The sequence below is a fragment of the Lagopus leucura genome, unplaced genomic scaffold (genome assembly GCF_019238085.1).
Source record: "Lagopus leucura isolate 7727_CA_CO unplaced genomic scaffold, USGS_WTPT01 Super-Scaffold_100016, whole genome shotgun sequence".
Taxonomy (NCBI): Eukaryota; Metazoa; Chordata; class Aves; order Galliformes; family Phasianidae; genus Lagopus; species Lagopus leucura.
In genome coordinates, this window is record NW_024962270.1 from 12,167,737 (window position 1) to 12,182,232 (window position 14,496).

Genomic DNA, 14,496 nt, shown 5'->3' on the forward strand with positions numbered 1-14,496 from the left:
ACTGGCTTTGACAGTCATTTTAATACACTGAACAGCTTATTAAAATTTCCTGCAATGCATGTGTTTTTGATGATTCATTTTAGGGACTGTTATTTTTTGTAACAGTAGCATACATGTTAAAAAAGTGTATGGCATTTAACAGAGCTTTTTTCTTCTTATGCTACTTTTTAAGGGTAATTTGTTTGAACCTACAGCCTCTTGGGGGATTTAGGTGCTTCCAAAAAAAAAAAAAAGGAGCAATTATCTTTTTGAGATGTACTGTGCAGCCTGTGGAACTATGCAGACTTAAATCACAGGGCAGGAATAGGATCTGAACGTGCCCTGTGGCCTGACTCGAACACACCCCAGACCCAACCACATCAACAAGAACTGCAGGATAAATCAGCTGTTTGCCATTAGAGATACGGAGGTCATGCCTGGAAGCTTTGTTTGCACTGTCTGTGATGCAGGCTGCAGGTTCAGATGCCATACTTTATAATGACTCAAGCAAATGCTCTGCACTGTGGGGGATATTTGCCTCAAGGAACAGAGCAGAAAGCAAGGATGCCAGCTTTCCAGCCTGCCAGAGCAAAGGCTGTCACTTTTGGTCCATCAACACCTACACTGGTGGTCTTCGTTTGGAGAGAAATAATACTGTGTGATATTGCCAGTACTGCCCACGTGCAGCCATTGTGCAGGGAATGTTGTGCTCCACCAGAATAACAACAAAGTTTTCCAGCAAAAATACATCTATTCCAGATACAGTCTTAGCTCCCCTGCCACAGATCCTATCTCCCTGTGCATATCCTCAGTACTGTGCCAGAAGTCTGAATGCACATTTGAGATGAAGAAATACATTTGTTTTCTTTATTTTGCATGAGAAGACTTGACATCATTTCAGACTAATTGGTAAAAATTATAACCCACATAATACTGCAGCAAAAGCAGCAACACAAGAGCTACACCTGAGTTTCAACAAGGGCAGATGAGTAGGAAGTGGATTCCTTATTGGCCCCTGGTTACCCACAAGCTTGGAAGGACCATTGACTGCTATCATAAAAGGCAACCAGCTCAAATTTGCAAGTTCTAATGGCACAAAAAGACTTCCTACAGGTCTCTAAAATTAATGCAAAGACATCAGTTTTTAACAGGAACACTGCAGAGCTCTTCCCACTCCCATTTCCTCTCAGAATGAACTACTGAAAAAGTTATTAAAGAAGGCCAGGAACTGTAACAGGTTAAAACAAAACATCTAATTACCTTTTGCTTCCTCTTGCTACCAGGTAGCGATATGTCCAAGTAGCAATTGCCATCACCAGGATTAACACATGCATTAGGGCAGGACAGTCTGCTCAGTCACACTGTGACACCCCTGAACATATTGCTGCCCTTTGAGTTATCTTGGATGGGGCCAGGTCTCTCCATCACTGCCCTTTTTGCTCTTCTGCTAGCTTTTGTCACGGCAAAGGACTTTATTCTGACTCACTTCCTACAAAGCTCTCAAATTGCTGCTGTATCTGCCCCTTGGAAATGTCAAGGGAAAGACAGATTGCTGTTATCTGAGCCCAGTTTTCTCGTTTGAAAGGCAGGTTAATGATGACACAGGTCCCGGCTTTAATTACTGGCTAGATCCATCTTGGAGTGGTTAACTCCTGGAAGCTTTCCAAGAAACTCACCCTCCTGCCTACACACAGGCACAGGGCCTGGCAGAACAGGCCGGCTTCGTGCTGCACGGAAGGACCATCTCTTCAGTCTAGGCATGTTCTCCCAGTGCTCTTCTGTCCTCTGCCTTTGCTTTATTTTTCTTCTCATTAATAGGCAAAGATAAATCAATGACAAAAATACTGAGCTATGTATACATACACCCAAATCTGTGCACTTTCCACATCCAACAAAGCCTGAGAAAATACAAGTTTTGCAGGACACTTTCCAGGAACAGGTGTCTTGCATTAAGCCAAACTAAATAAATATGGGACGTGTAATGAAATAAACGGCCCCAGAAGATAACAGTCAGCTTTTCACATAAACAGTACCTTTTCTTATTAAAGGCCTGATGTTTATTCTAGCAGAAATTGCTTCATCGATGTGAGACCAAGTGGCCAGCTATTATTTCCACCCAGCAGAAGCCAGATCCCTGATAATCTTCAAATCAGGGTCCAGCATCACCTCAGAGCTGCTCCACGGTCTACGTTTCCTTTTGCCCCAAGCAATGCTATGGAAGAGCCCAAACCCACGGCAGCCTCCAGCCCCCAAGACAAGCATGGTCCTACCTGTGCCATCTTCTAAATGCCCGAAGTTGCAGATCTGGCTGATGTTGCGCACCCAGATTTGCATCTCCTCCTCAGTTTTGGCCACCAGGTAGAAGGTGCGATAGGTGGTTCTCACGATGAAGACGAAGTTGTTCTGGAACTCCTTCTTGATGAAGTTGGGCCCCGAGTGCTTGAGCACCTCGCACTCATTGAGGTCGATGATGCGGATGGGCTTCTTGGCGTGGCTGTTCCTGTAGTACTCCAGCACGTCTGGGTTCCCACTCATGCGCCCTCTGCGCAGCACGAACCAGCGCTTCCGCCAGGCCTGCGGGCAGCACAGACAGGGCCCCATTAGCGTAGCACAGCAATCGCACGCACGCCTGCTTTTCTCTCAGGTTTTACGAGTGTTTCACTAAGCTGGCTGAAGTGTGACTTCCATCCAAAGTGCTTACTATCAGCTGGTGCTTGCGGTAGGAGGCAGAGGGCTGTCAGCTGGGAGGCCATGAGGAACAAGGCTTCTCCCTCCTCTCCCCCTCGGCCTGCCAGCATGGTGCAGCTCCTCTGATGCTTCACCTGCCTTTAGCTGCCGTGGGTGAACCAGGAAGAGATAATGCATTTCCCTCTGTGAAATGAAAATATCTGGGCCCACCCTGCATGCTGTAGCACATAAGCTAACACCTGGCAACAAGGATCTCCTGCCCAAAGTGAGGCCTGCAGGTGACCTGCTGGTTTCCAGGGGCAGTAAAAACCTGTTAATGAGCTGTCAGCTACATCTGGAAGCCCAGAACTAACCTTATGGGAGCTGTAGTGCTTGAAGTTAAACAAGAACCTCCCAAACAGTGTAGAACAACATCTGCTTACACAGATGCTGCTTCCAGTGACTCTTAACCTGAACCAAGCCCTGTCAGCACCAGCGCCTCCTTAGCTGCTATGGCTGAAGGTATGGATCCTGTACAGGCTTAAATGAAGCTCTGGGAGGACAAAGATGCTGCATCACTTCATTAAGCCACATGCAAGTTTCTAGGAACAAAACAACATTCCCCACTTTTACAGCAGCTGTTTTAGCTCATCAGCACTATAAGTGTCCCTGTGTTGATTAGAGCTGTCACCAACACGCTTACTTCAAGCGCCAGAAGGAATCCACCCCGAGCTCAGCTCTGCAAAGGAAAGCTGAAACAAGGTGCTGGAGCTTCCCCCTCATCCAACTCCACACAAATGGCACTGGGGCTCCTGGCTGCATGGGGTGAAGGGGCTCACATGCCGTTCAGGTGCGCAGGCACCATACAGCATACAGCTGGCTGCTCTAATCGCTGCAGCAGTTACGAGTTCTACAAGGAATCATCTGAACAACCAGGACCACCTCCCTGCCTCAGTGCTATTCATGTTCTCACTGCAAAGCGATTCATCACAACGCAGACCTGGGCAACAGCTTGGGTTCAAATTCACGCTTGTTTTTCAGAGTGACCATTTTTAAACTGTCAGATCCAACCATCTGGCCCTGATGCAAAACAGCTGATTTCAGGATGTTTTCACTAACATGTACAAGTTCTTTCTGGGACACTCAGGGATCAGCACTACACATTTCACCTGCAGTTCCTGTGGATACACCAATGATGAAAACAATCAACAAAAAATAGCCATTAGTCAAGAAAAAGTGGTTGTTTTTTTCTCTACTCAAGAGGCTTTCTTGCAGGGCAAAGCTTTTCAGTGTTTTCATACTCACACAATATTTTATCTATAAATATATCTACTCAGCTTTAATCTATTTTGAAAGCAAAGGACAAATCAAAAACATCATCCAGGAACCAGAGGCTGCAGTATTTAGAGTTCTTGCAAGGCTGAATGAGTGTGCAGCAGCCTAGGGAAAGGAGTGGCTCTCAATGGGGAGGTTGTATTGGAACAGACACAAAGCAGAATTGAAGTGCAAAGTATTGAACAAAGCAAATTTATGACCTGACCAGGTTTGAAAGAGATTTAGTCTCTGCTGGAATTAGCTGGAGGTAACATCAGATTACTGATAATTACCCAAGTTGCCCAAGATATTGTGTGGGAGCCAAGAAAAAAAAATGTTCCCCCACCCAAAAATAAAAGAAATGGAAGCAAAGAAAAGAAGTGTTTATGGAGAAAATGCTTCCTTAAGTAGCTAATTCCAACAGTGGGGCACAGCTCAGCAGACATCTTGCTTTGTACAGTCCCAGGTAGAGTTCACACCTCCACCACCCTCAATCCAAGCACCATGCATGCTTCATGCATATCCTGCAGATGCACCGGGACAGCCAGGTCAGCTTTCCTAGCACATTCTCACCCCTAAGCAACAAGAAGAGAAATACCTTTGGAAGAAGATTTAGTGAGTCTAAAGGCCTGTAGGATTCAGAAGAACCTGGGCAACCAGTAGGAGAGCCAAAGCCACAGCTGCGCATTGTGCGAGCCAAAGGGCAGCCTGATGTCCTGCTCCCTGCAGACAGACAGCCTGAGCAGGATGATGGGAACAGCGAGTGGAGGTGGGGGGCTGCCTGGTGCTCACACTGCTGGGAGAGGAGAGTGGCACTGATGCTGAGTGAGAAACTGGTCATCACGTGTGGTCAGAGGATAGGGCTAGGTGGAAATAACAAAATCAGTGTGGGTGCAAGGGGAGGGTGAGCTACTGAGGACTTTGCTGGGGGCTGCTCCTTACCTGCTGCCAAGGGAGCAAAACCAACAGAAACTGATGAATCCCCCATTGCAGGGTGGGCACCATCTCTCCCACTTCTTACTCTATTTTACATTCTTAGTCCTACCACTCTCTTCTCCAAAATAGTTCGTTTCCATCCTGAAGCTTTCACCAAGCTCTACTTGCAAAATTTGTGCTTGAAACCATTTTTGCTTATCTATGTGCTGCCTGGCCCGGTTCTTTGCTGTGACCTGTCCCATGGAGCAGGACATGGTGTGGAGCAGCATGAGCCTTCCTCCTCATCCTCATCCCTCAGCCCGGCTGGGGCTGTCCCGCACCACGGCTGTGCTCCTCCATCCTGGGCAGTGCTGTTTGTGAGAAGGCTGTATCAGAACAGCACAGCTGTAATCAGACAAGAGCCAGTGCCAATCCAGAACAATTTTCATTTGCCCTTCATAAGTGGGAGCGTTCGGTGCCAAAAGGAAGCCGGAGCTTGTGGCAGTGCTGGTTGGGTGCCAGCCCATGGCTCGGGTCAGCACAGACTAGCAGTGTTTTCTCTATACTTCTGAATTTCTCACTTTAGATGTGGCAGAGCTGCTTCTAGAGGGGAGAGGAGTGACTCTGTTTCATTTTGGGAGGGATTTTAAGAAATCGATAGCTGCCTACACACCCTGGTGTCTCCAGCACGGAGCTGAACACGGGCTGCTGCTGCACATGGGCAGCTGCTGTGCAGGAGCGCTGGAGGCAGTGCCAGATAAAACAGGCCACAAGCAAACCTGCGAGGTTTTTACCAAGAGCCAGCTGGTAAACAGGGGACAGTGGGAGCTGGGAGCCGGCACAGGAGGGCTTCAGCCAAGGCTGCCTACCTCCTGCCAGGGAACACGTGTTGGTGTGAGATAACCGGTGTCTGAGCACGTAGAAGCTGCACAAGGTAAACTGACTTGAAATATTACGTGTCCTGTGAGTTTTGGGTTTTTTTTCTGGTTGTAATAACAAAACACAGAATAGCAAAAAACTTTGATGTTCTTTACCAGCTAAGTTAATGCTCATGACTCCCCCACAAGGATAATCTTTACTGCACAGAGCAAAGCCACAGGGATGGCGAGGGCAGCAGGATGAGCAGCAGCCACGTGCTGGTAGTGTGAGGTCCCACGGGGAGGTCCAGCGGAAAAAAGGCCAAGGGCTCAGTGGAGAGCAGGACAGCAAGGCTGGCTTTGAGCCACACACCCTCTGAGGCCAAACCACAGGGTATCCCTGGGGATGGCCGCCAGCAAAACCATGGGGTGACTGTCCTGCAGCAGTGCCAGCATTTGGGACAGAAGATTTCAAAGAATTATTTTTAGCTGTCTTATTTTAAGGGGAAAAAAACAGAGGTGGAACTTGATATCATTTCCTATAAACGATTTCAAAGAGAAAGTCAAAATTCATACATGGACAGCCTTGTGAAAAGCAGGGTTGGAGCTGCCCACCTACAGGGCAGAGTATTAGGAAGGGTCAAACCAGCTCACCACAAAATCCTCATGCTCCAGGAGCCCAGGATGCCGCTGGGTGCTCCTCCTGCCAGACTTTGTAGGAGCAAAGCCTGTCTGCCTGCCCTGCTGGGCAATTAGCTCAATTGCGGAAATCTGAGATGAAGAAGACCTCTGAAAGCACCCAGCCTTTCCCCAGCTGGAGCGACGGCTTTGCTATTTCAGTCCTGGCTGCTGGGCGGCGGATCCCATCAGCTCTGCATAATAAATCTCCTTAATGAGACCGCCTGCGTGCCCCTTTGCTGAGGACAGCTGAGCTCCCTGCCCATCACCCACGGGCTCAGCTTGGGTTTTGTCTCTCTTGCTTGCTGTTTCCTCCTATTCTCTGCTCCGAAGTTACCACCTTATTCATCAATGAGGGGCTGAAACTCACAGTTTACAGCTGGGAAAGAAAAATCAATATATATTCAATTCCAGAGAGGAATACTCCTCCTTTGGGATTGTTCCTCCACCTCCATCAGCGTGCAGCACTAATGTGACCTCTAGAGCAGGAAGAGACATTTTCTGCAGCAGTTTTTCTCCATTAGCTGGCCACTGGCGATGCTCCCAAAGGCTGCTCCCTTCTTGGCTGTGCCAAGCCATGTCTTTGAGAGCTGGACTCCCAGCAGCTCTCAGCACAGGTTGGTAATGCAGTTTGGACTACAATGCAATGATTGGTAATGCAGTTTGGACTACAATGCAATGATTTTGGGACAGACTACCGTCTAACACTCGATTTCTATCTGCTAAGCAGTGACTCACTTACTGAGTCACTTGTCTATCTGCTCATGGTAGTTTCACTATGACTCTAAATGAATCTTATTTCAGGAAAGGCAGCACGAGCTCTCCTTGGAGGAGATGCCACAGGTGTGAAGTGTAAGGGGAAATACCTTCTCTGCAAGATGGTGCAGATACGCTCATTGACTAAAAATGCAAACCTAAAAATTTCCTGGACTGTAAATACAGTGAAAGCTTCGTCATAAAGCATCGACAGTGACGTCCTTTAGAAGCAGGGAGCTTTTCCTTTGTTGCTGTTTCTCATAAAAAGGAGCCTGCGGTCTGTGCAGAAAAAATGACACACACTGAAATAACAAAGAAAAAGACCCAGACTCAAATGTTGCCTCCTAACCTACACATCTTCGCACCGCCTGCTCCACATCCCAATCCATGATATTTATGGTGCTTTACATATGGAAACATCTGCAACAGAATGAGTCACTGCTGTTTGATAAACATGCAGATTCTTTGTAAAGCAAATGGGTACAGTTGGGTTCAGAGGGTCAAAGGCATAGTGACCTTGAAACGTGGGAGGTTTAGGTTCTTAGAAACCTTGTAGAAGATAAGAAAACAAGTTCTGAAAGCAAAATTCAAAATGACATCACTCATAAATACAGAAAGTAATTCCACCAATGTGTCCATCTGTGTTTCACTGGGATCAACGTGGCAGGGAAGATGGTCTGTCTCATGGGCTTTTAGAAGAGGCGTCTGTGCCTACAGGTGGGACTGTGCCTGGGCTGCCATCACTCTCAGCAGCCCATCACTTGTCTTGATGGCCCTACGAGAGGCTAGCCAGAGCCAAAGGCAGCCTGCCCTGGGCCCTGCCCCTGCCTGTGGACAGCAGTCACACCCTGTCCTACCACAACCCCTGTGCTATTCCCACCTTCTCATTTTGTCTGTTTTTCACATCTGACAGAGATGTCAGGCAGATTGTGGTTCAGAAGAGACATCCCAGCAATAGAAGACAGCCCCAGAACGATCAGGCTTGGTTTAAAGACACTGAAGCATCTTTTCCCACCAAGGCCCTCCTCTCGGCTGGGGCACACTTCTTCCTTCCCGAGGGCAGGCTCAGCAAAGCACTCATCCCTCCTCACTGCCCCCCAGATGACACCTCCTGGCTGTTGCTCTGTTTCTGCAGGCAGTCAAGCTCCCTGACAGTGAAGACTCACAGGCTGGGCCCTTCACACGAGGATGTTTACAGCCTCACCAGCCAGCCAAGAGTTTTAGTTCCATATTCCTTCACAGCACTCTTATGTGCAGCATCTAAAATGACATTATTATTATCATCCTGAACACAGCATGAATTTCTAGAGTGCTTTCTTTCACCTTGAGCCCTGAGTCACTTGACAGCTGGTACAGGGTTGTTACACAGCACATATGCATTGACCAGTTCACCTGCTATGGGTACACCTGCTCCCAGAGCCACACTGCGCTCCTGATGCTCAGCACGCCTGTCTCACATTGGAGCTGTGCACTCACCCCTGTGTGCTGTTTGCCTTTGGGCAGGCTGTGGTGCAGCTCTTCCTTCTGAAATCCTTATTTACCCATGATATGGCAGAGGGCAGCAGGTAGCAGCCCACTCCTCTGGCTTACTGCCACTCCTTCACCAGCTGCAAAGCAGAATCCTGGTTTCTTGCGACGGGTTGGGCTGGGCTTTTTGCAGAAATCAGTTAAGAACAGGGTGAAAGAAGAAACCAACACATTTTCACAGGCCCTCCTGGGTTTAACATCAAAACTTCATTTTCTGTCAGCAGAAAAGGGGCCACTGAAACCTCATGCAGCATAGCAGGGATTCCTACAGCTGCATGAAAACTACCTGTGTAAAACTTAAGTAAAAGCCTGGAAACCTTTCAGATCTTTCTAAATTGTTTGCAATAAATTCTTTAATACCGACACAGTAATGAGATAGCATCTTGCCTAGAGGTAAGTTCAAGTTCTTGGAAAGGCTTTAATCCCAAACTCTTGCTCAATCTGAAAGGATTTTTACAAGGCTCTGCGTGGATCCTTGAGATCTTACTACAAGCAAGGCTGCCTGCAGGTTGTTCAGGGAGTACGGTCATATGCTGGATGGCTGAAGATACTCAAGTCAAAGGACTTTCTGGTTATTTTTGGAAGCAAACGTAGCAGAATGTATACAGTGAAGAGACTGAAGTTTGAACAAATTTTTAGCAAATTTGCTAAACTAATAGCTTTTATGGAAGAGCTCCAAAACTCCCCTGCTAAAGAAAGAAAAACTCACCTTGGGGCTAATCCCCTTCCTTGTAAGTCACCAGCACAATGTAAATACAGATGTGCAAAGCATTTATTGCCCAGAAGGAGCTGCAGGTTCCTCAAGCCTAGAGATTGAACCCCACCTCTGGCTATCTGGAATCCCTCTCTTCTATTCTACTGAGAACTGGCAGTTTTCTTAGTATTTTTACACAAACAGAACAAATTTTGCTGTTTCACCTTGTTAACTGAACATGTGGTGTGAGGTCAGCAACAGTCATGCAGCCTATCTATAACTGTCTGAGCTCACATGATGCTACGGCTCTGAAGAGAAGGAACATAAACAGGAAATTGGGCAAAGTGACTCTATTAGTATGGGACCACAGCACCATTTTTTGGTGTTTTTTTTTGGTAACTCAACTCTTTAACAACACCCTGCTGGATCTGATGAAGAAAAACCAGAGTGGCCGGCACGATCAGAAAGAAAGCCACAGATGTTTACGCTGCAACACTTCTGCCCAACGATGACAGCATGGCTCAGTGCAGGGATGGGCTGGTGTCACACACATCTCCACATCCACCGTGGGCCAGATCTCTTGTGCACCCACATCAAACTCCCCACTTCATGCTGCAAAGGTTTTGACATTTGCACTCCGTTTCTCTCTCAGAATTGCCTGGAGCAAGGAAGAGTGAAGGAAGAAGCAGCAGAGCGGAGAGCAGGCCACATGCATGGGAGGGCTTGTTTTGGGGAGCAGGCCAAGAGCACTGGAAACAAGAACCAACCTTTCTGATGGAGATAAATAGAAAAAGAGAGAGGTCCAACATCACAGCAGTAACCACCAGTGCCCAGAAGAGTTCTGGACCCTGCTGTGTGAGGAGCACTAGTTCCCAGTAGATTGGTGCACTCCCTGTTGTGCAGACACTGGAGATCTCTGCTAGGATCTATGTGCTGGCTTGCAGTCCTTCCCGTGGGAGCCACCGGCCTTTGAGATGACATTTAGACTCTATTGAAGTAAATGGCAAAGCTCCCATTTGCTTGGAGAGGGCCAGGTCCTCCTCTTGACAGGAAGCACTGAGAAATTGAGAGATTCCCAAAAATGGAAACACGAGCTGAAGGAATTATCCCAATAAAGAAAATCTGTCTCGGACCGATGAGCAGCCTTTCTATCAGTTACATCAGACAATGAACTCACTGCTTGTGGGTCTAACCTGGGTATGCGTGTTACACACCAGCTGCCCCCAGCCCCAACTTTTCTGCAGCTGGACTGCAAACGTCTTCTGTATCACGGCAACAGAGGCCCTCCTACAGCTGGGTGCTATCTGCCCCACACTGTAGTAAAAATCATAACTGTACTTAAGGGTATGCTAAGTGTGTGGGTGAAACCAAGTGACACACATGGGGCTGAAATGCATGGGGCGAGCTCTTTCGCTGTGGGTGTGTGGGGGCTGAGCTGGGCCAAGCTGAGCCGCACAGCGCTGCAGGAGGACAGCTGGGTTTTCACCCGATTGCTCATTTCAAAGTACAGTGTTAGAAAGCCAGTGCTAGGGAGTTTAGACATCTATTTTGATTGCAGTTCTGCTGTTTTCAGCTGCCTTGCCATCAACTACATGGCTAGTTTACCCCTCGGTATTCTGCTAGGCAGCGGTGCGTTTTAAGAACTGGTTTTCCTTCTTTTTTAAAAGCTCTTCTAAATTAATCTTCTCTGCTTTACATTTCACAGGAGACTGAGCTGGTTCTTAGACATTTTTAGAATTATTTTTTTCTTTCTCCTTAGTTTGTGGAAAAGTGGTCATCACTCATATGGCTCATAACACACAACATCTCCTGCCCATCATTTTTTATTTTAAAATACATAAATGTTAGGAAAAATATAAACAGAGCTCCCCGTGCCAGGTTTTCTTTTGTTTGTTTAAGAATCCTCTCGGAGCTGTCGGAGTTCTTCTGTTGCTGCTGCGTCCCACGTCTCCTCCCAGCAAACAGGGTGTGCAGGGCGATGCTGCAGGCTCGTACCTCAACAGCTCGAGGTGTGCATCACCAAGTCAGCTGGCTCCAGTCAGCCCCAGTATCCAAACAGCCATCGTATAAACTTGCCATGCTTTGGGGCGAGCTGCACATTTCTTTGCTCTGCAGTGGGACGACGCTGCTGCCTGTGAAATTCTGCAGACCCACGCATTTTTTCTCACTGCACTGCTTTGCTCTCTGCCAGCCTCACATCGACAAGCGAGGTGCTCCAGAGCTGGCACTGCTCCCAACCTGCATCGCTCATTCTCAGTCCTTTTTCTTCTCCCCTCCTGATGCGGGACGTTCAAGCTGTGAGCTGCAGATCAGTTAAGTTTCCTCAGACCCCTGTTAGTGTAGTGCTGCAGCCTTGGTTCATTCTGAAGACATCTCTGTGCCCTTGGCTAGCACCTCTGCATGGTGCTGCTATTCATTTATAACTCCTGAGCCACACGGTCAGAAAGCAGCATGGCAAATCCAGCACCAAGAGAGTATTAAATGTTTATCTTAATTTGCATGCCTTCTCAAACTTCCCTTGCTGAACCCAGCGATGAAATCACAACATGTTCAGAAATATTAAATCATTTCCTCAACCTCTGAATATAACGGGCTGCAAAAGGAAAACAATCACATTTGGCACGTTGTATGCTTTTGCCTCAATGCTCCAAATTCTGGAGTGCCTTCATGCTGCAGATTTGCACTCTGATCACAGCAGCTCTGAAAACAACTATGTGCGGTGATTTATTCCTAGGAAATCCCCCGACTTGCCAAACAGCAGCTTTGCCTGGAAGCCTGAGTGCCACAGCAGCACCCAGACCAGCCATGAGCCCAAGGTGCCCCAAAGCTGCTTCCTGGCCCTGGCCATGGGCAGCAGTCAGCGCCCTTCAGTCTGACCATCCCTGTGGTGTGGAAAGCCAAAATTCAGCATGGCACTAACATGACAGGGTTCCAACCTCCCTGCTGCAGCTTGCAGAGGATGGGCCAGTTTTCCTGAGCAGGTGCCTTCTCTGTGGGGTTACATTCGGGCAGTCGTCAGTATTTTGTAATGCAGACTCTGTGTGAGCGCAGCAGGAGTGAAGCTCTCTGCCAAACTCCACGAAGAGTGGAACGGTTTGGGAGTGAAAACAGATTTCAGAAACGAAAGTTCAGCTTGATCTATCAGGAACAACGTGCAATTAACGTTCTCAACAGTATCTCAAATATGAGCAATGTGGGAGAACGGTAATAGCTCCCTTTCCATCATTTTTCAGCCTGTCAGAGCACTGATCTACTAAACACCAAAAGCTAAATCCGTAGCAAATGGAAACTGGTAAACTGGGAGGCAGGCAGCAGTGGTGTGCAGCTTACCCAGACCCCCTCCCCCCTCTTTTTTTAGCAGTAAAACTATGAACAGAGAATGTGCTTGTGGGACGGTGAAATAGGATCAATGTTACTGTTACAAAAGTGAGGACAAAGAGCCAGCTGGGTTTTTCCACAGTCGTTTTCAAAACTACAGTGTTTATTTCTGCTTTTCTGCAGCTTTTCTCTCTTTTCTCATCCCTTCCCTATCCCCTCTTTCATGAGTTTATGCACGTCAAACTACGCCCAGAAAAGGAGGCCACCAGCCAGCTCTCAGGATGGGGATGCTGCCTTGTGCCTTTGCACCACTTGCTGCTGGTCCGGGTGCCAGCAGCACTGTCACAGCGCTTCTTCCCCCCAACCCCAAAAGGAGGCACCTGAAGCACGCTCGGCTGCAACTCCAGCAGCTCTGTTCTCCTCTGATGGGGAGGCTTTGCCAGATGGCTTCTTACTGATTTTAAAGTCATTCTCTTCTGCCTAATCCAGACAAAATTTCTTAAATTCTCAGATCCAAAAAATGCACAGTCCAGAGTGCAGTCTGCAGCACTTGCATGTGCTTGAGAGGGAAGTGAATTTAAGAGCGGCTAATGCTAATGCTGACGCTGTCAACCTGCACTGCTAAACAGGATCTGAAGTGAAATTCAGGCGAGCTCAGAGTTCCTCTGTGATTTTTGAAATCATATAACCCCATTTTCAGTTTTTAAGTGCTTTTTGTTTCATCTAACTCCATAGGAAAGATCCACAAAGAAGGAGAACGCAATAGCACGAATGCTGAGACACTCTCGTATACTGGATCTGCTCAAAGCAAGCAGCAGATGACCAAAACCTCCTGGTGTTCCACGGGTGCCACTGCTTCCAGAACAGTGAGGAATGAGATCACCACTTGCCCACAAGTCCATGTGGCCACGCTCTGCCCTGCCTGGACTCTCCCACTTCTCCAAGCAAAATGGTTCAACTACCAAAGGTTTCCCCCACTCCCTTTGCTGTCAGCCTTCAGCAGCAGCACAGCTGTGCCGCTTGCAGGCAGCAGCATGCAGAAAGATGAGGGCTGTGCTTAAACAGGGCTGGTGTCGGGGGTTATTGTCCTAGCAGCAAAGCAGAAGTAGGTGACTGTGAGAGGTTTCAAAAGGAAAGCTAAAGTGAAAGCTTAAGGAGACCCAAACCAGCAAGAAACTTGGAAAAGCAGGAATGAGAAGAACAGAAGGACAAACAAAACAAGCATGTGTGGGGAGAGATGCACTGCAGCATCGCCAGGCCCTGGCTGGTTGTTGCGGTGTTTGGGAGGGTCTTCTTGCCAGTGCCAAACAGAAAGGAAAGCAACACAACAGGAGGGAAACGGTTTCAGGAGGGAAGGTGCCATTCCCGAAACCCTGTGAGGACAGCAGGGATCGACAAGAGATTCCTTGTGTTGCAGTAGGGACCAAAGCACAGCCTTCCTGGGTCTGAACAGACCGGGACCACACAGCCGCTGCTGGAGAACGACCTGGAGCCCCAGAAACCTCCTGTTTTGCTAGCACACTGTGAGCGTAGGGAAGGAGCTAATCAGGACTTGTGCTAATTGCGCTGTCTCTTGCCGGCAGCGGGTGGGGAGGTGGCTGGGAGCCAGCAGCAGGGCGGGTGGGCCTGCAAGCACGCTGGCTCCCCTGTGACCTGGCTCCCCAACCCGGGGGCTGCACTCCCCTTCCCCTGCTGGGCCTCCTGTGGGCCCAGGCCGGCCGTGACCGAGCCCCCAGAGCCCCAGTGCCTCAGCCCTGCCCTGCAGGGACGCAGCTTGCTCCAGCTGCGCTG

General features: G+C 48.3%; 1 protein-coding gene across 5 annotated transcripts in view; it reads right to left on the reverse strand.

Moving 5' to 3' along the window:
- Positions 1-14,496, reverse strand: part of GAB3 (GRB2 associated binding protein 3) — a 54,644-nt gene that overhangs the window by 16,912 nt on the left and 23,236 nt on the right. For all 5 annotated transcript variants that reach the window (XM_042876594.1, XM_042876597.1, XM_042876595.1 and 2 more), the window contains exon 2: positions 2,250-2,553. In XM_042876594.1, coding sequence (XP_042732528.1) covers positions 2,250-2,553 — 304 coding nt within the window. The remainder of the gene's footprint in view (positions 1-2,249; positions 2,554-14,496) is intronic.